The sequence below is a fragment of the Geotrypetes seraphini genome, chromosome 2 (assembly GCF_902459505.1).
Source record: "Geotrypetes seraphini chromosome 2, aGeoSer1.1, whole genome shotgun sequence".
Classification (NCBI taxonomy): domain Eukaryota; kingdom Metazoa; phylum Chordata; class Amphibia; order Gymnophiona; family Dermophiidae; genus Geotrypetes; species Geotrypetes seraphini.
In genome coordinates, this window is record NC_047085.1 from 105184889 (window position 1) to 105211073 (window position 26185).

The 26185-nt window shown below is 40.1% G+C and overlaps 1 protein-coding gene across 1 annotated transcript; it reads right to left on the reverse strand.

The window, feature by feature from the left end:
* Positions 1 to 312: 312 nt before the first annotated feature.
* VXN (vexin) lies at positions 313 to 25455 on the reverse strand. Its single transcript, XM_033932796.1, has 6 exons — positions 25283 to 25455; positions 24099 to 24154; positions 11212 to 11374; positions 5828 to 5895; positions 1664 to 1713; positions 313 to 499 (listed from the first exon to the last, which is right to left on the reverse strand). Exons 1-6 carry the CDS (start codon positions 25347 to 25349, stop codon positions 313 to 315), a joined length of 591 nt encoding a protein of 196 aa, XP_033788687.1. The 5' UTR covers positions 25350 to 25455.
* Positions 25456 to 26185: the final 730 nt, after the last annotated feature.

Below are 26185 nucleotides of genomic sequence, written 5' to 3' on the forward strand. Positions count from 1 at the left end.
TGTAAATGCTTAGAATCTGTGATTTCTTTATGCAAGCTGATGTAATTTTGGGGGGAGGAGCCAGCATGCTTAAAATTGTGAATAATCGAAACCGCAATTGCTGAAACCGCGAATACGGAGGGAGAAGTGTACACACACACACACACACACCTGGTAATTCTTGTATTACAGCCACATTACCATTTTGTCATTATTCCAACAACCCCACCCCTCCCACCTCCAGTGCCTATTAAGTTTGGTAAAGAAAATGCATGCCTAAGGCCAAAAGCATTCTGGCCCTGTCCTGCAAGAGGATTTTCACCAGGCCACCTCTCAGTCTGCCTCAAAAGCACCATTGGATGCTCCAATGCACTCTGCCTTTCCCTTGGGTTTCATCCAGATTCTACGCAGTATGGATGGTATGCCACAGGGGGCGCTGCCTGTCAGAGGCATGAAAGCTTCTGCTGTGGTACTCAGGCAGCCTTCTTCAGTATTTGTAATGTTCGGCTCTGTTCTTTGCCTACAAAACAAAATAATAGCTTTATCATTGCTCTTTTAGGTGATCACAAAATTAAAAGTTGCAAAAGTTTCATAACAGAGGGAATCAACAAAGGCCGTCAAAAATGACAAAGACTAGGGGACACTTGATGAAGTTACAGGGAAATACTTTTAAAACCAATAGGAGGAAATTTTTTTCACTCAGAGAATAGTTAAGCTCTGGAACGTGTTGCCAGAAGTTGTGATAACAGCAGATAGCATAGCTGGTTTTAAGAAAGGTTTGGACAAATTCCTGGAGGAAAAGTCCATAGTCTGTTATTGAGAAATACATGGGGGAAGCCACTAGTTGCCCTGGATTGGTAGCATGGAATGTTGCTACTCCTTGGGTTTTGACCAGATGCTAGTGACCTGGATTGGCTACCGTGAGAACGAGCTACTGGGCTTGATGGACCAGTAAGGCTATTCTTATGTTCACAGAAGTCTCATAAATGAATGTACAGATCTATGGTTCATGCTACATGGGTTCAAAGTTAGATATACAGCCCGAGGTCTTTCTTGGGGTTGGGTTTTTTTGTGCTGATATTTTGGTTGTCATCAAAGGGATAGGATAGACTCAGAGGCATCAGTTTGAACATTTACTGAGCATGTTGCATAATAGAAATACCAAAATCAACTTTTTATTTTATGAAGTGGGCTTTTAAATAATAAAATATCTGAAGAAGAATTCATATCTAAAAACACTAATATTCCAACATTTTTCTAAACGACAACACTGCACTGTAAATATATGGCAGAGTCCCACTGCTAAAGCAGATCCCAAAAATAAAGCGGTCTTATTTACTCAGTATGCAAATTGACAAAGGCCAAACATTTTAAATGGATTTTTGGTTTCAAAGTACATTTGCTAATGGAATACTATCAATACAATAACATTTCGGGCAATTGCTTTGGAAATTAATGACACTTTTCCTATAGAAAGCTGAAGTTTATTGTGTTTGATGAGGTAATTTGCACTTAAGGCTGTTTTGTTGTGATCAAACGACCCCTGACCTAGGCCACCTGCTGCTCTCTCTAAGCCCGCAGGCACCCGGCAAGCGACACACGTCTTGTACAGAGAGCATATTGTAGCAGCCAAGTGCAGCTGTCCACTGCTGGGTCGAAACTAAACAAAGCGAGATGAACTCACTCCTGGTTGAAAGCGTTGTCTGCTGCTGCTGCGCTCATGGTCCACTGAGCCTAAATCACAGGAAACAGAAATTACCCAAGAGTGGTCCACCATGCAAAGTAGTGGTGCATGTACAGCAAAGAAAAGGCAACCTAACTGCAAATATTAGTTTAACTTTCTGAAAATAGAAAAATGAACAGTGACATACTTTCATTTTGGTTGTACATCTTTTGTCACTTTCACCCAGATTTTTTTATTTTTATTTATTCAGTTTTTCTATACCGTTCTCCCAGGGGAGTTCAGAACGGTTTACATGAATTTATTCAGGTACTCAAGCATTTTTCCCTATCTGTCCCGGCGGGCTCACAATCTATCTAATGTACCTGGAGCAATGGGGAGATTAAATGACTTGCCCAGGGTCACAAGGAGCAGCGTGGGTTTGAACCCAAAACCCCAGGGTGCTGAGGCTGTAGCTTTAACCACCGCGCCACACACTCCCTGGGCTCCTGATATGTTTTGTAATGTGATATGCAAAAACCAAAAGGAATTGACCCCAAAATATCCACAAAGAAGAAAATCCAGAGAAAACCAAAAACACTCTGGGCAATTCACATTGTTCCTCGTCTCATATTCCTAATGCAAACTTTTATGCTGTCTGGAAACATGAGAATTGTCTTTGGTTCGTGTACCCCAGAGGGGTACATGCATATCCCTGAAATATCACATTACAAAAAAAACTCTGTGGAGTGACAATGTTCCTAATTGGACTTTATTTGAAAGTGTCAAAGTTCCAAAGGTACACTGAAATCATCCACATAAAATAATTCCATCCACATAAAAATAAATCATCCACATAAAAGCCTTAAAGGACCTAGTCCGCTAGGGATACAGGACCCAACACGGTCCACGTTTCGACAAAAAGTCTTCTTCAGGGGTCCCTGGAGGGTCCTATAAAGGTGAATACGCGGGAAACAATTATGTGGTGAGCCGAAAGTGAGACACTGCTTGCATTTGCATTTGTCTCACTTTCGGCTCACCACATAATTGTTTCCCGCGTATTCACCTTTATAGGACCCCCAGGGACCCCTGAAGAAGACTTTTTGTCGAAACGCGGACCGTGTTGGGTCCTGTATCCCTAGCGGACTAGGTCCTTTAAGGCTCTTAAGTGGATGATTTATTTTTATGTGGATGAAATTATTTTATGTGGATGATTTCAGTGTACTTTTGGAACTTTGACACTTTCAAATAAAGTCCATTTAGGAGCATCGTCACTCCACTGAGTTTTTTTGTAATGTGATATTTCAGGAATATGCATGTACCCCTCTGGGGTGTACGAACCAAAGACAATTCTCATGTTCCCAGACAGCATAAAAGTTTGCATTAGGAATATGAGACGAGGAACAATGTGAATTGCCCAGGCAGAGTTTTGTTACCTGTAACAGACGAAGCTTGATTAAGGTTACTAGCAGAGAGGATGAATGAACTCTTTCTTGTCTCAGGATAGACAAATTGGAGGTCATTTTAGAAGGCTTGATTGGCTTTTACATATGTACAAAAAATATTTTAGAAACCTCTTATTTACATAGATACACCAGTCCCATTGTTTCTAAGGCTGCATGTTCTTAGGCTGGAAAAGTATACGTATATTTTTTATTTTAAAGATTTAGGTGTCAGCTAATTGCTTGTTTGGACTTGATGTGCGCACAAGTGATTAAAGATGCAACTGAGCTTACCAGTCTGGAGTTTCAAAATGTAAAAAAAGCTGTACATGTGCAGGTGTAAAATTACTAATTTAATCTGGGCACAGATGTTTCAATATAATCTACCAATTCTAAAACTATGTCCAGTCTCCATAACAATTAACAAAATGGAGAAAAAAAGACCTCAATATCTAAGCTCCCAGCACACAGGGCAACCTTATGGCGCTATTAGGTCATAAAAAAAACTCCATTCAATAACATACAGTGTAGCACAGTGATTGAGGGGAGAGAGTGTGATGTAGTGGTTAAAGCTACAGCCTCAGCACCCTAAGGTTGTAGGTTCAAATCCATGTTGCTCCTTGTGACCCTGGATAAGTCACTTAATCCCCCCACTGCCCCAGGTACATTAGATAGACTGTGAGCCCACCCCAACAGACTAGGAAAAATTCTTGAGTACCTGAATAAATTAATGTAAAACCATTTTGAGCTTCCCTGGGAGAATGGTATAGAAAATTAAATAAATTAACTACTTTTCTGTCTCTATTTTACAAAATTACTGTGGGTCACAGCACGTATCCCCAGATCTTCACTTCATCAATTATCTAATAACTGTGTATCACAAAATCCTTTAGAAAACATACAAAAAAAAAATCATGCAATCTACTTGACTTGTAAAATTGGCACTTTGATCACTGTCCTTCTATGTGTTTTACAAAAGGTTCTGCATTCAAGAAACTTTCTGTAAAATGCTCATCACTGTGCCTACCTAGATACTCTATGCAAAATCAGGCACATTGTTAGTACAATTAATATTGCATGATAGCAGAGACAAAATTCCAGTATTGGTAACAGTATGTTTAAATAGCTGGAACTGTTTTTAAGCCTTCTCAAAAATGTCTTATCAATATTTTGAGTGAAAGGATAGCATTTGATGGGTCCAGGTGGAATCTACCTATAGAACTGCTCTTGGTGATTAAAATATAGTGCCTCTTTTTAGCTACTCTCCTCCTAATTAGAGTTATCAGATGGCTCCAGAAAAAGGACTGATTGAGACATCTGGGTTTTATTTCCACTGCTTTCAATGGAAGTAAAACTGAGATGTCTCTATTTCCATTACTTTCAATAGAAGTAAAATCTGGATATCTCGATCTGTCTTCATTTTTCTGGAGCCATATGGTAACCCTACTCCTACTATAAATGGCTGATGCTGTGCCTCCATGCTTTGGTGGTAAAAGGGTGATCTTCTGCTTTCTGGAACTCCACTTCACTGCTGGGAGGAAACGACATGGCAAGCTGATGAATGTGCTCCACAAGGTGTCTGTGCTCAGTCCATCTATGTGGCCGACCAATGGCACCGTCAGGTATGGCCATGCAGCCATTTCCAGGTCCTTCCCAGCAGATTGCCCAGCTTGTCCTTACAGGTCCATGGATGTTCTGAACACTCCTTAGGATTAGCTGGCCATGTAGAATTCATTTGTTTCCTGTGGTAGGGGAGGCATCCATCCCCTTTTGACTGCTTATTGTTGCCTCAGCTACTCTCTATCCACCCTCCATTTTTTTATTATTGGGGCCAGTATATTTCAAAGTTAAAGTTCATGACGATAATGTTTTTTGTTGACTATATTCCCTCATTTGTTGAATTTGCGACTTATACATACAGCTTTTTCTGTCATAGTGAGGTGATCAAGCTTGTGATTGGAAATAGGGGAGGAGCTTAAAGGCTCACAGTATGTTGGCTTTAGCTGGTGCTCTGGACTATTTAAAATTATTTGAATGGCCTGGGCCCAAAGCTCAGACTTATGCTTGATAAGATTCATATTAGAAAATGACATGGGGACAAATTTTTTCCCCGTCCCTGCGGGAACTCATTTTCCTGTCCCTGCTCCATTCCTGCAAGCGCCATCCTCATCTGCACAAGCCTCAAACACTTTAAAATCATAAGTGTTTGACGCTTGTGTGGTTAAGGCAGAGCTTACAAGAATGGGGCAGGGACAGTGACAAATTTATCCCCGTGTCATTCTCTAGTTCATATCTATATATTTAGAGTCTTTGACCATGTGAAAGTACAGATATCTGGCCCAAAATAGAGTCCACTGGGTACCTTTGCTACATATATGCAGCTGGCCTTGGGTTCCAGAAAGGAATGGATTTTAACACTTGGACAGCTCCTTCCTTTGGGCAGGTGAAGACCTATAAGCTCTGAGCACTCACTTACAGTCCTCCATAAGTTATCTAATAAAGTCTCAACCATGTCTCCATTTCTAATCTGTTTTCTCAGTAATTAAAAGTCTGATGAATTGGGGGCTGAAATTGATGCCATACTCCAATTACATGACCTTGTAACAGCTTTACTTTGAAAAAGCAGAAACATTGAGCATGAAATTCAAAACCACTCAAGGATGCACATGAAAGTCTGGGAATAGGATACAGAACAGAAAAGCAGCATTAAAATCTTTGCAGAAGCAGATCATGCAGCTGCACTTACTTGAATGGCTGCAGGTCTTCCCTTTGCCCAGTTGCTGCTGGGCTGTGAATCTTTTCGTTCAGATTTTCCTAGTGCAATAAAGAACAGCGATACTGTTATCTACTGTAAAACAGGTGAAATTTTTGGTTTTCTTCTACAGCAACTGTGCCTCAGCTGCTGTAGCTCTGTCATGTTACTACATGTGACAACAGGGCCAGTAAAGATTTTAAACATCCTAGGCCAGTGTTTCTCAACTCGGTCCTGGAGTATCCCCATGCCAGTCAGGTTTTCAGGATATCCACAATGAATATGCATGAACTTGATTTGCATACACTGCCTCCATTATATGCAAATTTCTTTCATGCATATTCATTGTGGATATCCTGAAAACCTGACTGGCAAAGGAGTACTCCAGGACCGAGCTGAGAAACACTGTTCTAGGTGGCTGCCTTGTTTGACTAATGGAAGCATCGGCCCTGAGCAAAAAGGTTATATTCTTCATAAATGTAGCAGTGCATCATCAGAGACAACATGTGGTTCAAGAAAAAGTGCTTTCTGTTTTCTTTAGTATAGAAATACTAGAAAAAAAAAAGGCTTCCTGCTTTATCTTGCATAGTTATCGCAACACTCCCAAGTTGCACACTCTCCTGATATCTCAACTCGATTACTGCAACACTATTTATGTCAGCATCCCTGGTTATTTACTTAAGCGCCTTCAAACCCTTCACAATACTATAGCTAAACTTGTATGCGTATCAAAAAAAAAGAAATCCTGCTGTTCACCCTTCTGTTCATTCAATTACACTGGCTCCCCATCCTTTTCCGTATCCAGTTCAAAATTCTATGTTTGACTTATAAAGCCTGCTATTTCAGTGACCCATCCTTCTTTTCCATTCGCACTATTCCTTATACTCCTTCCAGGACCCTGCGGTCTCTAGACTCACATCATCGTGATAAGGCATATGGGGACAGACTTAAAGATCTCAATCTGTATACTTTGGAGGAAAGGCGGGAGAGGGGAGATATGATAGAGTCATTTAAATACCTACATAATATAAATGTGAATGAGTCGAGTCTCATTTGAAAGGAAACTCTACAATGAGAGGGCATAGGATGAAGTTAAGAGGTGATAGGCTCTGGAGTAATCTGAAGAAATACTTTTTTACGGAAAGGGTGGTAGATGCATGGAACAGTCTCCTGGAAGAGGTGGTGGACACAGAGACTGTGTCTGAATTCAAGAAGGCCTGGGATAGGCACGTGGGACCTCTTAGAGAGAGAAAGAGATAATGGTTATAGTGGATGGGCAGACTAGATGGGCTATTTGGCCTTTTTCTGCCGTCATGTTTCTATCTTGTTTTACCTGGCTTCAAGAGAGCTCATTACAAGACTTGAGACAATCCACTTTCTATTATCTGACCTCTAAGCTCTGAAACAGTCTTCCACCACTCTTATGGACCATAAGAGTGATGGAAGACCATTCCAGAGCTTAGGATTCCTAGGAGTATAAGGAATATTGAGGAAGGATGGGACATTGAGATAAGTAGGTGGATTTTAGAGCAATTCCTTTTTGTGTAAAGCTAACTTACCTATTTCAATCAAAAAATCTTTCATTGTATTCAATATTTCAGAAATGCTTAAAAACTTTTTTGCTTCAAAAGTTTTTAACAAAGCATTGATTTCTTGTATTTGAATTGATTCATTTTTTAATGATTTATTTCTTGTTTTTGTAAACCACGTTGGGCTCTACTTGTTTTGGGGTAAATGTGGTCTAAAAATGCAATATTAGATTAGATTACAGGCTTCTGTTACAAAGCTGGGGTAGTGATTCTCCCACAGAAAATGTAAAGAAGCCCATAGGAACTGAATGGACTTCAGAGCATTTGCCATGGCTTCGTAAAAGGGACCCTAAATTAGAAGCACTCTGGAAAAATACAAATCTGCTGATTAGACTGGTCAGTTTTGCTTATTGTGGCATGTTTTCTGTTTAAATTTTTTAAAAATGTTTTTATTTTATTTGGGTTTCTAAATTATGCAACATATACAAAAACTTCTAAGAACAATTAAAAGAATTAATTTACACATTAAAAAAGAAAACATTCAAAGGAAAACTCCACAAAACCACAATAAATTTAGCAGGCAATCAGGAAGCAAAGATATCCTACCACCGCAAACAATAATAGCAAATCTTACACAGCAAAGACCTAAAAAGAGCTGGGCCAAGCATCATCATTGACGCTAGATGATGTAATTTTACCACTGAAAAACTTGTTACTCAAAAATGCAATCAACTGAGAAGGATCTGAGAATATGTCTAACTCTTTGACATTTAAATGTTTACGTGAATATCTCAAAATTGAACAAACCTCCGATTTGCAAAATTCTACTGCTAGTGATTAGGAATTATTCCTTCTCTTCTGCATAGCTTTGGAAACATCTCAAAATGTTCTAACCATACAGTTCCATAAACAATGAATCTTTTACCTTAAAATGCATCTTTAGCATCTAATCTCTATTCAGATCTAACCATGTGCAATTACTTACAGAGAAGTTACTGCTTGCTCTATATTTAAATTCTCCAGGAATTCTGTAAGGTTCAAATTATTAAAGGATACTAGAGGAGACAAATTCAGCCCTTCCAAAGTACTTTCTTAAATGGTGGTAGGTGAAAACCTCTGGAGAGAAGAGGGACATGTACAGGTAGCACTTTATATATTAACATGACATATTTTTTAAACATTTGCCAAGGCAACTGCTTGTGATCTTGTGCAAGTCATTTAACTATTCATTGTCTCGAGTACAAACTCAGATCATGAGCTCTCCATAGAGAATGACACGGGGACAGAATTTGTCCCCGTCCCCCCGGATAACTATGGGAAACTATTCCGTGTTATTCTTTAGGCCCTCTTTTACAAAGATGCGCTAAACGTTTTAGCGTTGATTTAGCGCACGCTAAATCAACACGTGCGCTTACTGCTAACGCGCCCATAGGATAACATGCACGCTAAAAAGCTTAGCACACCTTTGTAAAAGAGGGGGTTAGTGTCTATCTCAACCTCGGTCCTTCTACACACCAACATTCTTCAATGCAAGGATTGAGGACCAGTGGCTCTGCCCTGATTCTTCTCGCTCTCCTTAAAGAATGACATGGAGATGGGTTCCCATGGTAAACCACGGGAATGGGGACAAATTTTGTCCCTTATTCACTCAAAAACAAGCCCCACACGGACAAACGATACACACACCCAGCAACACTACAAGGCCTTACTTACAACCCACAACATTCACACTCCGCAAAGAGAAAGGGAAAAAGGAAAAAGAAAAGAAGTGGAGAAAAAGGCCTCAGTTCAGCTTCATCTGGCCAAAAAAACCCCACTCCTACAAAAGCTGTTTATGTGCAAATGCTGAACAATAGTCCAAGAAAACAAGGCAACTAAAGTAGCCTGCCAGGTGGTATCAAACACCACGCCTAATACAGATGAAAGTCAGTGGGTGAATGTAACAAAAGGCAGTATAGTCCAGCTCATAACATCCACAGCAAAAGCAAGAAAAATAACTTAGCTGCTAATGGCCTCCAAATCCAGGCCAGGCAGTCCTTACACCCAACGGGGAACCCTCCATTTCACATCAAATGGCTGCGTCAGGAGTGTTCATATCATTGCTTCACATCCAGATATTCCAGACCCACCATACTCCTCAAACATCCTCACCACTTCATCGATCAAAACTGGCTAAGTTATTTTTCTTGCTTTTGCTATGGATGTTATGAGCTGGACTATATTGCCTTTTGTTACATTCACCCACTGACTTTCATCTGTATTAGACGTGCCGTTTGATACCACCTGGCAGGCTACTTCAGTTGCCTTGTTTTCTTGGACTATTTTTCAGCATTTACACATAAACAGCTTTTGTAGGAGTGGAGTTTTTTTGGCCAGATGAAGCTGAACTGAGGCCTTTTTCTCCACTTCTTTTCTTTTTCCCTTTCTCTTTGGGGAGCGTGAATGTTGTGGGTTGTAAGTAAGGCCTTGTAGTGTTGCTGGGTGTGTGTATTGTTTGTCCGTGTGGGGCTTGTTTTTGAGTGAATAAGGGATATATTCGGGCCCTAATCCTTGAGTATTTATTTCTAGTGGGACAAATTTTGTCCCCATGGCATTCTCTGGTCTACCTACTTTACCCGAATGTATACTGCTTCAATAGCTTTGGTCTTGTAGGCGGTATAGCAGAAAGAAAGAGAACATTTTCTAAATGCAAATCTGTCTCCTAGTTATGTTTAAAATCATTGATTGGATATACCATTTATACAAAACAGTCTTTGAGAAATGATTTCTATGGCCCTTGAAGGTATTACACCTTTTCTCCCAATGAAACTACATGAGTTTTAAATTCCTGAATCTGAGTCATCCATTTTGTGCAATACCTCTATCAGTTTTAATAATTGCTCTGCAATTTGTCCAGAAAGTCATTTGCATGGCACATATACCCTCCCAAAGGTTTTCAGTTGGTCTCAACAAATCCATTATACCAGTCTGTGAGAGCACTCTGTTAATAAAAGCAATGCCATCCAAGGAAGAAGACTGCTCCAACACTGTCAAGGTATTTGCTCCTGCCATTCTAACAGACCCACCAATATACTTTCTATTAACAGTCCTAGGTACAATTCCCTCTACCAACCTAAAACCTGTGCCGCTTGCCTCAGCTATCTTGGCTACTACTTACTTTTACTTTAATCTACTCTCTTGGTATAGCACCTTTGATTTTGCAAAAGTAACAAAATGGGTTATAATGGAAAAGAAATAGAAGGAGAGAGACATGCAAGATTGAGAAAGTCAAAGACAATCCACTGACGGAGTGAAAAATCATTCCACTTGTACCTCTTCTACTCCACTCAGGATTTTGTAGATTTCAATCCTATCTCCCTTCAGCCATCTCTTTTCCAAGCTGAAGAGCCCTAACCTTTATTGTCTCTCCTCATACGAGAGGAGTTCCATCCCCTTTATCATCTTGGTCTCTCATCTTTGAACTTTTCTAGCGCTGCTATATCTTTCTTGAGATAAGGAGACCAGAATTGAATGCAATACTCCAGATGAGGTTGCACTATGGGAAGGGAAACATTTCTTGCTGGGTATAATCAAAGAGCCTTCTCTGCTTATACAGCTGGCAAACTGTTTGTTGTATAGCAATATACAATCTACATGCACAGTGACTACTCCTATGGTATCAGGGTATATAGAGTTTTACCAATTTGTGTCCAATAGCCTTTATGCTACATTTACACTTTTCCTTTCTTCCTTAACAAGTAAAAAATACAGAAATAAGTTGTGAGTTAACATATCAAGCAAAGAGCAAGTTGCCAGGATGACTACGTTCTGAACATAGTACAACATCATAAATTTGTTCTGGGGACTGACCAGGCTTGGCAGTACATCTGGAAGGAGCTGTTCTCTGCTGCCTCTTCGGCAGGTACCCCAGCTGCCACACCTCATCATTCTTATATAAAACTCGAATGAGATTAGCTGGGCGCTTTAGTATCTCATCTGTGCAGTGGACATGACAATCAGACACCGTGGCCACCTAGAGAAGTAAAAGAGAAGAGAGCCACTGAATTGTTTTGGCTGCAATGTGCAGGTTGCATTCTCCACTGCTAACCAGCAAATACTTTTCCTGGCACATCTTTAAGCATTATAGCTACAGTTCATACGAGGGGCCGCTGAAAATTTCTCAGCCCAACCAAGAAGAGAATGAAACTTACAAGTTAATTCCACACTTTCCTTGACACTTTTTCTTTCAATGATCATGGCTCCACTTCGTTCTCTTCTTGGTTGGGCTGAGAACATTTCAGTGGCCCCTCGCAGTGCTATTAAAAATAACCAGTTAGCATTGGTTATTTTTTTTTTAGGGGGGGGGAGGTTTTGGCAGTGCAATCAGCACTTGGCTGGTTAAGTGCTAATATTCAGCATTTAACTGGCCAGGTTAACCACATAAACAGGACCACATAAAAGTCAGTCCTATCTTTCCCCTCTTTTACAAAGCTGCATTAGGCTTTTTATCTCCGGCTGCGGTGGCATTAGCTCTGATGTTCATAGAATTCCTATGAGCTTTGGCGCTAGTACCACTGTGGCCAGCAATAAAAAAGCCTAAAACAGCTTCATAAAGGGGGGAGGAGGGTTATGCAGTAACCCATAGTGAGTTAATTGCTGAATATTGAACTTAACAGCTATGTGTCAACCGGCTCTGTAAAACCGGATATTCAGTGCCAAATCCCAGACATAGCTCAGCATTGACTATCTGGCTTTAACCGCCGGTAATGATCAGGAAAACACTGATCACTGCCGGTTAAATATTACCAAGAGAAATCTATGCTGAAGTCACCTATAGGAAGTTTAAAATGTTCTTTAAGTAGGCTTTCAATCTACAATCATCAGTATGAAGAGGTCTAGTCTGTCCTCCAAAGAACTATTTTAGAACGTGAGATAGAGTGTGGCCCTGGGTTGTTGGAGTGAAGTCTATCATATTTATGAAGTTTCTCTTTTTCTTAAGAAATATTGGACATTTTAAATTGTATACTGCTCTGGTGTGGAAAGGTGAGCTGTATATGACATCTCCAGCATGTACAAAACGCGACAATCAGACTTCTAAAAGACCTCCGTGCCCGTGATCCTGTCTCCCAGGTTCTATCGTTGGATTACTGGCTGCCCGTAGCCAAACGTTGTGTCTTCATGGGCCTGGTGCTAGTGTTCAAATCCTTACCTGACATGGCGTCGAGCTATATGACAACCAAACTTCCTACATATGTGCCTAACAAGTCACTCCACCCCCAGAGTGAAATATTCCTCAAAACGCCCCCTGCTCATGCCCTTCGACTGCAAACTATCAAATGATGTTCCTACACCCACTTCATACTGAGCCACTGGAATCAACTGCCCCCACAGATCAGATCCTTTGAAGGATTCCTCAACTTTAGGAAAGCAATAAAAACATACCTCTTCACCTAACTGCCCCACCTATGATCGATAGATTGCAAAAAAAAATGTATATTGATACAAGATCCTCGGTATGTGTCACATTAGGATAAAAACTTGTATTGAAAAATCTTGCACTGTAACTATGACAAATTTAACCTGTAAACTACATGTCATATATGTTAGCTTGTAAGCCATTCTGAGCTCCTTGGGAAGGATGGGATAGAAAAAACAAAATAAATAAATAAATCACATTTTAAAGTAAATATAAAACATAACCCCCCTTTGCATCTCCTGTAGTGTTCCTGTTCTTTTAGGACTATGACTATTTGGGTATGATGAATTTCATTTTTTAAAAGATGATTATAATAACTTGATGTAACACTTCCTAATCCTTGCATATCAAAGTGGTTTTTGTTAAAAATGCATGAGAATAGTTATAAAATGAACCAATACACATTTCTTCAACCCAAAGCCAACCTCTCTCAGCTCTTGCTCTTCTACCTCAGCCTGATCCCCCCCCCCTTCTATCTTCTTTACCAAATTGCAGCTTTTCTACCTGATTCTGAAACCTCATGTACCTTAATTTTTCTCTCATCTTTCAGAGGAGCTTATTCTACAAATGTGAACCACAATAATTATGGGAGCAATTCTACGAGAACTTGGCATCTCCAATTAAGTGCACCAATGCAACATTCTGAGCACCTTGTGACAAGATACCATTATAGAAAATGAGCACATACTCAAATTGGGATGTCTAAATTTACTGTATTTTCTTGTATATATCCCATGGGTAATATAAAATTTTATATTTCGAGTTGGTATGCTGCACATTGTAGGCGAATGTGGGCAATATAAGCATTTACATTACAATACATTAGAGATTTCTATTCCGCCATTGCCTTGTGGTTCAAGGAGGATTACAAAAGAATTACAAAAGACGTATTACATGAAGAAGATTTCTGGTAATTTCTAGAGGAGATAAAGAGTAGATGAGGTTGCTTTGGGAAATCGGGAAGGTATTGGGAAGTGGAAGTGGAAAGGAGCTAGCGGTATTAAGTCGTTTGCAGGAATTTCTTGAAGAGTAGAGTCTTTATTTCTTTTCTGAATGTTTTGTAGTCTGGGGTCATAATTAGCAGATTGGAGATTTGGTTGTCGAGTTTTGCTGCTTGTGTGGCCAGGAGGCCATCATATAGTTTTTTCCGTTTGACTTCTTTGGAGGGTATGTGAATGGAGTGTGGGTTTTCCTATGTCTAGTTGATGTAGTTTGGATGAGGCGGTTGCTCAGGTAGGTTGGGCTGTCGTCGTTTATGGTTTTTAACAGTAGACAGTAGAATTTGAATAGTATTCTTGCCGGAATTGGGAGCCAGTGTGAGTTGAGGTATGCCTCTGTGATGAGGTCATGTTTCCTCAATGAATAGATAATTCTCAGTGCTGTGTTTTGGATTGTTTGTAGTTGTTTTATCATTGTTGGTGGGCAGGGATGATTTGTATCAAATATTGCTCAACACCAGTATGTTTAAAGTTGTCTTATTTCTGCAACAATCTCCAAAATTACAATGGAAATGAACAAAATGTACCAGTACTTGTCCTCAGGGCCTCTGGTCAACATAATTGTAAAAATCTTCAAAGTACGAGAAAGAAATAATGTGAAAAAAAAATTTTGTTTGTCCATATGACACCTGTCAACACATATTTACAACAATATGAAGAATACATTAGACATTCCCAAAACACACAAAATCCTTGAGAGGCTAATCCGTGAACAGTCCAATCATAACGGGAAAGAGTTACCGGGTCCCAGAGAGAACTGTAGAGTTATTGTGACACGGAATATTTGTATCAGACTTATCAGCTTCATCATCAGTGGAGATCCCCTGAAATTCAGAATCATGATATGAATCAACAAAATGCTCATCTTCAAAAGCTGCTGTTCCTCCTGGGTGTACACGTAATCTTCATCTTCATTTTCTGAAGAGTTGCCATCGAGTGCGCATTTATTTTGGAATGCCTTTTCAAATCCTTTGATGATCTGGGGGGATTATAGTTTCAAGTTTTATAAAAATTTTGATGTATCGCAATATCATTAATTCAAAGCAATTTACAATTAAAACAGGGTCTTAATTATTAACTAAAACCAACACACACAGACATGACGTACCATAAGAACATAAGCAGTGCCTCCGCCGGGTCAGACCATAGGTCCATCCTGCCCAGCAGTCCGCTCTCGCGGCGGCCCTAACAGGTCACGACCTGTCTGAATAACCAGAAGGGGCCCCCTTGCCACCTTGGTTTCCTATTGAAGTCCTATCTTCCCATCGAAGTCCTAATCCTCCGGTCTTGCACATTCACGACTTGGTTGGGTTTCCATACTTATTACCTGGTTAGTTTTCTATACTTGTATTACATCCCAGCACCTCTCTCAGTATCCCACGATCCCTTTATCCCTCAGGAATCCGTCCAATCCCTGTTTGAATCCCTGTACTGTACTCTGCCTGATCACTTCCTCCGGTAGCGCATTCCAAGTGTCCATGACCCTTTGGGTGAAAAAAAACTTCCTTACATTTGTTTTGAACTTATCTCCCTTCAGTTTCTCCGAATGCCCCCTCGTACCTGTTGTCCCCTTCAGTCTGAAGAATCTGTCCTTATCCACCCTCTCTATGCCCCTCATGATCTTGAAAGTCTCTATCATATCTCCCCTGAGCCTCCTCTTTTCCAGAGAGAAGAGCCCCAGCCTATCCAACCTCTCGGCGTATGGGCAGTGTTCCAGCCCTTTTACCAGTTTCGTTGCTCTCCTTTGGACTCTCTCAAGTACCGCCATGTCCTTCTTGAGGTGTGGCGACCAATACTGAACGCAGTATTCCAGATGTGGACGCACCATCGCTCGATACAATGGCATGATGACTTCCCGCATCCTGGTTGTTATGCCCCTCTTTATGATGCCCAGCATCCTGTTGGCTTTTTTCGAGGCTGCTGCGCACTGTGCAGATGGCTTCAGTGATGCATCCACCAGCACACCCAAGTCTCTCTCAAGTCTGCTGTCTCCCAACAATGCCCCCCCCCCAATTTGTAGTTGAACAAAGGGTTCTTTTTCCCTATATGCATGACCTTGCATTTTTCCACGTTAAAGCGCATTTGCCATTTGTTTGCCCAGTCTTCCAGCTTGTCCAGGTCCCTTTGCAGGTCCTCACACTCCTCCCTGGACCTAACTCTGCCGCACAGTTTGGTATCGTCTGCAAATTTTATAACCTCGCACTTTGCCTCCTTTTCCAGGTCATTGATAAATGACCAATACATAAGGGAAGTAGGGAGAACTACAATAAGTATAGCAAAGGACACATGAAAGGAAAATACAAAAGGAGGGTAAGAAATTTCAAAAGTATTATACTGCTTCCCAGGCAGTTTCTGCCCAAGAACACACCTCTGCATAAGTGGTGTGGCGTTGTTTCCCTGCAGGAGTGAATGAATATTTGAATTCATGCATTCACTTTTCCCACTTTTCATGATTAACAGAAATGTCCAAAGGCTATAAAGTCTACCAGATATATAATAGCGATATTCTTTTTTTATCTGAGGCCATTGTATCAAATATCACTAAAGAATTTAGTACAAAAAATCCTCCAGGTCTCCCTCAGAAGCATTTATCAATCCACTGTTTCAAAACCTCTTCATTCATCCATCCTTTTTTGTTGCACAAAACACCCATGTCGCTTGGAAAGTTTTACATTGCATTGTTACATGCTTGAATATTACCAAGGCCTTTAGTTTTTGACCGTCAGCAGCACAGCTCAATACTCATACGATCCTGAAGCTAGTCCTTTTATGTCCTATGTTGTTATACCTATATCAATAATAAACCACTCTGAGTTTGAATATTCACCGTTCAACTTATTGTGATTAAAATTCACTTTTGATTACCAACAGGCCTCAGTTACACCGCTCAAAATCTCTTTACAGCAGTGAATCATGTGTGTTGAATCGTCACTGGCCTTTCTTAAGAACATAAGAATTGCCACTGCTAGGTCAGACCAGTGGTCCATCGTGCCCAGCAGTCCGCTCATGCGGTGGCCTTTAGGTCAAAGACCATTGCCCTAACAGACTAGCCTTACCTGCATACGTTCCGGTTCAGCAGGAACTTGTCTAACATTGTCTTGAATCCCTGGATGGTGTTTTCCCCTATAACAGCCTCCGGAAGAGCGTTCCAGTTTTCCACCACTCTCTGGGTGAAGAAGAACTTCCTTACGTTTGTACGGAATCTATCCCCTTTTAACTTTAGAGAATGCCCTCTCGTTCTCTTTACCTTGGAGAGGATGAACAACCTGTCTTTATCTACTAAGTCTATTTCCTTCATTATCTTGAATGTTTCGATCATGTCCCCTTTCAGCCTCCTCTTTTCAAGGGAGAAGAGGCCCAGTTTCTCTAATCTCTCACTGTACGGCAACTCCTCCAGCCCCTTAACTATTTTAGTCGCTCTTCTCTTTCATTTATTTAACTTCATATCTATTATCTTTCTTCTTAAGATTATAGATAATACTTAATTCCACTTATTATTAATCATAAATATGCACTTATCTCAATTTTATCTTCTTTTTTTCTCTTCATTATTAATTACGACCTGGGAGGATTGAATCCAACATGTTTTACTGAATGCTTTTTCAAGGATCCCCCAGTGCTGCCACTGTCATCTGACTCTCCCACACTATTCTGAGAAGTATTTTTGAAAGAGTAAACAAGGATTCACATCTACACCTTCTACTGGGAGTGTGTGGCGCTGTGGTTAAAGCTACAGCCTCAACACCCTGGGGTTGTGGGCTCAAACCCATGCTGCTCCTTGTGACCCTTGGCAAGTCACTTAATTCCCCCACTGCCCCAGGTACATTAGATTGTGAGCCCACTGGGACAGACAGGGAAAAATGCTTGAGTACCTGAATAAATGAATTTAACCATTCTGAGCTCCCTTGAGAGAACAGTATAGAAAATTAAATAAATACTCCACTCAGTATTTTATAGACTTATCATATCACCCCTGAGCCATATCTTCTTCAAGCTGAAGAGCCCTAGCCATGTTAGCCTTTCCTCAAAGGAAAGTCATCCAATCCCTTTTATCATTTTCGCTGGCCTTGTCTGTACCTTTTCTAATTTCACTATATCTTTTTTGAGATCCAGAGACCTGACCATATAGCGATACAAGGGCATTTTAACATTTTCATCTTTGTTTTCCATTCCTTTCCTGAAAATTGCTAACATTCTATTTGCTTTCTTAGCTGCTGTTGCACTTTGAGCTGAGGGTTTCAACGTATCCTCAATGATGACACCTTGAACCTTTTTCTGGGCAGTGACTCGTAATGTGGAATCTTGCATCACGTAGCTACAGTTCGGGTTCTTCTTTATCACATGCATCACTTTGCACTTGCTCACATTAAACGTCATCTGCCATTTTGATGCCCAGTCTCCCATTCTTACAAGGTCCTCTTGCAATTTTTCATAATTTTTCATAATCCTTAACAACTTTCAACAACTTTGTGGCATCAGTAAATTTAATTATCTCAACAGTTATTTCCATCTCTAAATCATCTGATAAATACTGTATGTTAAAAAGCAGAGATCCTAACACCGACCCTGGGAAGCCCCACTATTTACTCTTCTCCATTAAGAATATTGACCATTTAAACTTGCTCTCTGTTTTCTGTCTTTCAACCAGTTCTTAATCTACTAGATATAAGTAGTCTTTACAATTAGCTTTTGCTTAATAAGTAGTTCAATTTTGGTCTTCCTTATCAACTGCAATAGTGATTAAACCTACATATCTATCTTTCTGGGAAGGAATGAACACGTATTTGTTCCAGAAGCTGAATTTCTAACTATTATTAAATGATTTATGTAAATCAATTATAATTGTTAATCTGCTTTTAATCTAATTGTTTGGAGTTGGAGGATGATGGGGCTAATTTTCAAAAAGGAAAAACATTCAAAACTTGGCGTAGAGGGGGCAGATGGACGTTTTCCTCGTCAAACCCTTCTAATTTGCTATTTTTGAAACCCATGTTCTAGATCAGTGGTCTCAAACTCGCGGCCCGGGGGCCACATGCGGTCTGCCAGGTACTATTTTGAGGCCGTCGGTATGTTTATCATAATTATAAAAGTAAAATAAAACAGTTTCTTGATCATATGTCTCTTTAGCTATAAATTACAATATTATTATTAAGACTTAGCCAAAATGAAAGATTTATAAACTATAAAGAGTTTTACTTCATGCAAAATTGTCATTTCTTTAATAAGACATTAACTATTTTTTCTGAGGCCCTCCAAGTACCTACAAATTCAAAATGTGGCCCTGCAAAGGGTTTGAGTTTGAGACCACTGTTCTAGATGGATTTTTATAGTGGTTGTCTTCAATGTGTCTAAATCGCAAGGGAGCATGTTAGAGGCATGGTTTGGGTGGGACTAAGGCAGACTTATGATCTGGAGGTTTTTCTGCAATAATCGAACATTTCAGAAAACATCTAGGGCACAATTTGAATGTTTGGAACTAGACCTGTTTTAACAACGAATAAGTGCCAAAAAGGTGCCCAAACTGAGAAGACATGACCCTCCCACATTCTCCCAGTGGTAACTGAACTCCCCCCCCTGCAAAGATGTGAATGAAACAATACATTCCTGCCTGTCTGATAGCTCCAGAGACCAGTTCTAGCAGAGAATCAAGCAGGTTACTAGAGTAGCCTAGTTGGCAGTATTGTTAACCATAGACATGTCCTCCTTTTGGGACCTTTACGTGGGATCCCTACGTAGGACGAGTCACTAGCATCTAGACTTATTGAGGTGGGTCAGTAGAGTGGGCAGACTTGATGGGCTATAGCCCTTTTCTGCCGTCATCTTTCTATGTTTCTATGTCCAGGGGTCCGGACGGCTTTTAAAAACCCGGCACTTTGTCCGGATTTTGAAAAGCCTCCTCTCAATTGAATCAGGCAGGAGGCAATCTGCACATGTGCGAGTGCCACGCGATGACGTTACGTGCACGTGATATCATCGTGTGGCACCTGCGCATATGCGGATTGCCTCCTGCCCGACCAAAGCAGGAAGCGGGGGTGGAGTTAGGGCGGGACTAGGGTAGAGATGGTGGGCCTGGGGGCAGGTCTAGGGTTTCCGGATTTTACAATCGTAAAATTCTGGGAACCCTACTCAGGCCCATACTCCACTCTAACCACTACACTTATGGTGGAATATGTGAGCCTTCCATAATCTACCTTAATCCCATGTGCCTACATATAGTTGAAACCTATAAGCATTAGGGCTATTGTTGTGGTGTACAGTTGGTTTCATTAGGTTTTAGAGGGCTCACCATACAATATAAGGGGGCTATGGTGAAATGTGTAACTGGGCCTTTTTATGTGAAATTTACTGCAGTGCTCCCTAGAGTGCCCCACTGCTCTGCTGGGATGTCTGTGTGACCAGTCTACTAAAAGTGCTGGCCCTTCCTACATCCCAATGGATTGTTTTGTGCATTTCTCTTTTGAATGTGGATTTTTTTCTCGGGGGGGGGGGGGGTTTGAAAATGATTCAAAAAGATAGACACACTGAGGACAAACACATCTGAGAAATGGCTATTTTCAGAACAAAAAGATAGACTTTTTCTGTTTCCAAAATGATCATGTTCACTACTGGACTTTTTTGCGTGTTCCATAAACCTTTCAAACTTGAATTTGAACGTCATATCAAAAATGCCCCACCCACAAGTACCACATTGCTTTGAACTGCATTACTTGGAAGCATTTGTTCAGGATCTTTTTTTTTTTTCTGTTCATTTGATAGTATGGCACGCAGTTTTATTTAGGAGGATTGCATCGGTTCATAAAGTACAAAAGATTGCAGAAAGAGAAAGACAGGAAAATATATCTGGAAAAGTTAAGAGAGGCTGGTCAAGTAGTCAGGAAAGCAAAGATACAAATGGAAGAAAAAAAAAAAAAACCAGCCAACACAGTATAACAAAGGGGCAAGACATTTTTAGATATATTAGTGATAGGAAGAAGTGCAAAAGTGGCATTGTGAGATTCAAAAGTGAAGGTAGAAGCTGATAAAGATAAGGCTTAATTGCTTAATAAATATTTCTGTTGCATGTTTACAGTTGAAGCACCAGGAACGGTACCGCAGAAGACAAACACAAATAGGGATGGAGGCATGGCAGACCCTGATCAATTTTAAGAGGACTGTATTTGTGAGGAGCTAGCTAAACTAAAGGTGGACAAAGTGATGGGGTGAAATGGTGTACATCTAAGGGAACTAAAGGAATTTAGGGAAGTTCTGGTGGCTCTCCTTTTCAATGCATCTCTAGAATCAGGAGTGGTGCTGGAGGACTGGAGAAGGGAGGATGTGGTCCCTCTCCATAAAAGTGGACATGGGGAAGAAGTAGGGAAATACATGCCGGTAATTCTGACCTCTATGAAAAGAAATTAATGGAGATGCTTTTAAAACAGAGAATAATAATGTTTCTGGAAGTGGATTACAGGACCAGAGGCAATGTGGATTTACTAGAGGCAGGTCTTGTCAGACAAACCTGATCAATTTCTTTGACTGGGTAACCAGAGAATTGGATAGAGGGAGTGTGCTAGATGTATTTAGATTTTAGCACAGCCTTTGACAGTATTTCATATAGGTGTCTAATAAATAAACTGAGTACTCTTGGTATAGGCCCCAAAGTGATGGACTGGGTCAAGAACTGGTTGAGTGGAAGGCGGCAGAGGGTAGTGGTCAATGGAGATCGCAATGAGGAAAGGGATGTTCCATTGGTGTGGCTCAAGGTTCAGTTCTTGGGCCTATTTTGTTGGGTTTTTAAAAAAAACATTTTTGTAAGTGATATTGCTGAAGGGCTGTCAGGTAAGATTTGCCTCTGCAAATGATACCAAAATCTGCAATAGACACCCTTGATGGTATACACAACATGTTAATGCCTATAATATGTTTTAGAATTAGTCTTCTCTTGGGTTTCTTTGTTAACATCAGGGTAAATCCAAACCCGTTGTCCCATGAAAGGAGTCTATGCATTCCTGAAGTACATTTTCATTATAGCATTTAAGTCTTGTTGAAACACAAAGAGAAGAGAAAACTTATTTTAAATATGAGACAAGAAGTGAAGAATTTGGGGGCAAATTTTCAACTAGCCTACCCATGCAAATGCCTCATTAAATATGTTGGATTGAAGTATACTTTCTTTGTTCCAGACCATTTGTGGACATTTCTGGACTTAAAGAAGGTCACCAAGGGTTAGATTGGTCAATAAGTTGATATAGAGGAGTATTCCCGTTAATGCCTATTAGTCATAATGATTTTCCTGTTTGGTATTAAGTCCTTATTGTTTGGGGCCACCACACTGCAATTTATGTTGGGTCTAAGAAGAAGTTATATATGATGGTCAATGTGTAAATGTACTACCTTCTATTTTGTTTCCTTTCGTTTTACTTAAACAAGCGTTGTTTGCTTGCTCTATATTTCAAAACACAATAAATAAATACAAAAATTAAAAAAAAAGAATTAGTCTTAAATACAGGATAGAATGTGGGCTGTATGGGATCCAAGATGGCTGCTGCACAGACATGCTGGGAAGTACACACCTGAACCGCTCTACTCTGGATTCTTTTTTCTTCTTTGCTGGCGGCTTTTGTAGCCTAAAATCTTCTACGATGCCGAAAAGGCAGGAGTGCTGCTGGCGCCTTGAGGTGCTCCAGTATGCTGACTTTCAGCAATATTGAGGAGTTAGTGCGGCGGATGAAGGGAGTTGAAGCGTTGATGTCAGAAGTTAGCCCGCTGAGAGCGACTGGGCTTATCGAGACCAGAGTTGCTCCTCTTGGGCCGGATAGTACCCTCAGCCCTGACGTGCGAGTGCCACCCCCGCAGCCTCAGATCACCAGTTCTCCAAGAGGGAGGTCCTTTCTCCTGAGGCGGCCAGCATGACAACGGAGAGCATGGAGGCAGAACTCCCTGTTCAGGAAGTCTCTGCAGGAGAATCAGGGGCTGGTTCAGCAACGGGAGGTGGAATAAGCCAGACAGAGCAAAGCCAAGAACTTTCTTCAGAGGGTGAGCATTTCTACACTCAACAAAAGTTTCCAGTTTGGGAAAAGCCAGCACAAGTGACCCTGGAGTCTTTATGAGACTTAGTGGCAAACTTTGCTAAGACTATCAGCCCCAATTTTCAGTATATAGAGGGTAAATTGATTCAGCATACTAAGGGTTTAAGAGAAGATCTGACTGTTTCAAAATCCTCAATTCAAAAGCTTGACCAAGACTTATTGTCGTCTAAACAACTGCAAGAGGCCCTTATTAAGGATAATGTGAATCTTAGAAGGAAATTAGAAATGCTTGAGAATAATTCACGAAATAATAATCTGAGATTTATTAATTTTCCTAGATTAACAATGGTAACACCTAGGGAGATGCTTAGGAGATACTTGGTAGAAACTCTGCAAATCCCGGAGGAAACTTTACCCCCATTCTCTCAAGTACATACCAAATAAGAATGGGACTTAATTACAGTCAAAAATATCTGATCAAGCACCATTGAATGTATTGGAAATTCTGGAAACGTCAGATAAGGATATAGTAACACCTTCCACAATGATATTAACTGTAGCTCTCTCAATTGATAAAGTATGGATATTGAGGCTTTTCTTTAAAAATAAACAGAAAGAGTTTCTTGGATGTAAAATTCAAATGTTTCCTGATCTCTCAAGAGAAACTCAAAAGCGTCATCGAGAATTTCTTCTTTTGAGACCAGGGGTCATTTCATTGGGGGCTATATTCTATTTGAGACACCCTTGCAAGTGTATTATTTGCCACTGCTCAGTTAAATATGTTTTCTGTGAACCTCAACAGTTAACTGCTTTTTTGACCTTGTCCCTACTGGATGAGGGAAAATCAAGTGCTCCATAGTTTTAATATGTCACTCCTACCTCAGCTCTATGTATATATAGCACATCCTAAATATATAGATTTATATTTATTTTTGTCTCGCATGTATGAAATCTTGGATTCAAAGATTGAGAACTTGAGTTGAGTTAGCCAAAAAATTTATATTTCTTCTGTTCTTAGGAGTGTTAAGGTGTAATATGATTTATATTGTTAAGAAAGCAATATCTTGACTAACTCACTTTCTGTACAAGTGTATACTTGGTATGTAATTTGAAAATTTATAAAAAAAAAAAAAAAAAATGTGGGCTGTGCCGAAAGTTAATGTAGCTGGGATCTCCTGCCACCTAGAAATGGGATTTCCAGTCTACTAAATAGATACCTAGATAATTTTCAAACACAAAGAGCACCAATACAAAGGAAGTCTTAAATATTCTTACATTTCTCATCAAGATCTGCTGCATGTTGTGGGCTCTTCTTTGGGCTCGACCACAAACTATGAGGAGAATAACCAAAAAGAGATGTTACAAAACAAATATTTAACAAATGTATGGGTGTTGATTAACCATACGTAATTATATGTATTCAGAAAGCAATTTTGGAATAAAATCTTTATGGGCTATACTTGTTAAAGTGTACTACTGTATTGGGTATGCCAAACTGGCAGCACATGTTTCTAGCAGGTCCCATTGCATAAAATGGGTCTTTAGCACACACAGATATGATAACACGCTTTAGTAAATACAGCTCTGTGTGGGCAACAGAGAGATATATACAGAGCACTTCAGCCAAATAGGATTATAATGTGCTTGGCAACTAATAGCACTTCAGAGCCTACAGCCATTGCTTGAATGAATGGTCCTGCAGCACTTTCCTACTGACTAGATTCACAGGTAAGTTTCCCAAAGAGAAAGGAAACCATGCTCTTATTATCCAGTTACAGCTGTACAAGTTGAAGGGATGTGAGACAATGACTTGCCCAAGGTCACACAGCAGGAAGTCTTGACTTCGTATCCCTAGAGCTTCTCTTGGCTCATAGTTCAAAGTTCAAAACTGTTGGACCACATTTTGCACCTGCTGCCTGCACTGCAAAGCATGGAAACTGGCAGTCTATACACTAGTAAGAATTTAAAAAAACCTCTCAAAGTACATTACTTAAAAAAAAAAAAATCATAAAACCAAATGAGGCTGGGTGAGAGTAACACAGAAGTTAAAGATACAGCAGTACGTTGATGACGGAGAAAATATTGAAGACTGGGAATAAGTGTCGTAAAACTGAAACAGAATTATCACAAACTCTTTGCTAAAGATTTTGAGAAATTTGTGATTTGTACTGAAAATAAAGAAACAATACATTTTCCTCTCTACGTTTTGTCAATCTTAGCAGATTGCTTCTAATTCTATTTAAAAAATTCATTTATCACAGATTTTTTTTTGTTTCTTACTGAAATATATATTCAGTATTGCTGGCCCTACAGTAAAACATATTTCCTCTGTAAGAGCTTATGTCACAGAACATACAATTTTACAGATTGCTCTGATAAAAAAACTGTGTTCCCTTTTAAAAACAAGTACAGAACCTAAAAGAGACAGCACTGGAGAGCCTTGAGGCACAAGTACTCACTTGTCGGTGCAATAACGGTCGTGAAGACTTCCAAGTTGTCATTGCTGCATCTATATATCTGGGCCATGTCTCACCTCTGAGGACTGGCGTGAGCCTGCCAGTTCAGTGGAAGTGCTCTGAAAGACTGCAAAATAGATTCCACTAATCCAATCTGCCTCGCTGATCTTTGTTCTGGTTCACCGGGGCAGACGGATGCTGTGATCTCATCTCATTTCATATTCTTCACAGCGACAGTTTTGACTTCCATCTGCCTTCCTATGAATTCTATTAATACAAAGATTGATTAACACTATTTAACTCTTCCTTAATCTTCCAACAACCACATGTGGGTTTTTAATAAAAAAAAAAAATTGAAAAAAATCCAACTCTTGCAATCCAAACTTACAATGTTTACAGAGGCTTACTAGACCGCTCTTCACAAAGATGCATCAAGTGAAAAGCTGTCTATATTGATTTTATCTGTTCTAAACTATTTACTACATTTTGCCACTTGAGGTAGAACAGATTAAGGACTCCTTTTATCAAGCAGTGGTAAAGCATTTTAACGTGGTCCTGCAAGGTAAATGCTCTGACGCTCATTCAATTTTTATGAGCATCAGAGCATTTACCTTGCCGGCCTGCGGTTCAATGCTCCGGCACTGCTTGATAAAAGGAGTCCTAAACCCCCCTCCCCCTTTTACAAAAACTGCACAAGAGGTTTTTAGCGCCAGCCGGCACACTGAATTCTCTGTGCTCCGACAGAGTTTCTATGAGCGTCGCACAGCACAGAGCATTCAGCGCACTGGTTAGTACTAAAAACCTCTTGTGCAGTTTTATATAAAAAAAAGAGGGGGGGTATTTTTAATATAAATTATGCAGCTAAATTTCCTTGATCTTTTTTCTGAGCGCCGATTAGCAGATGTG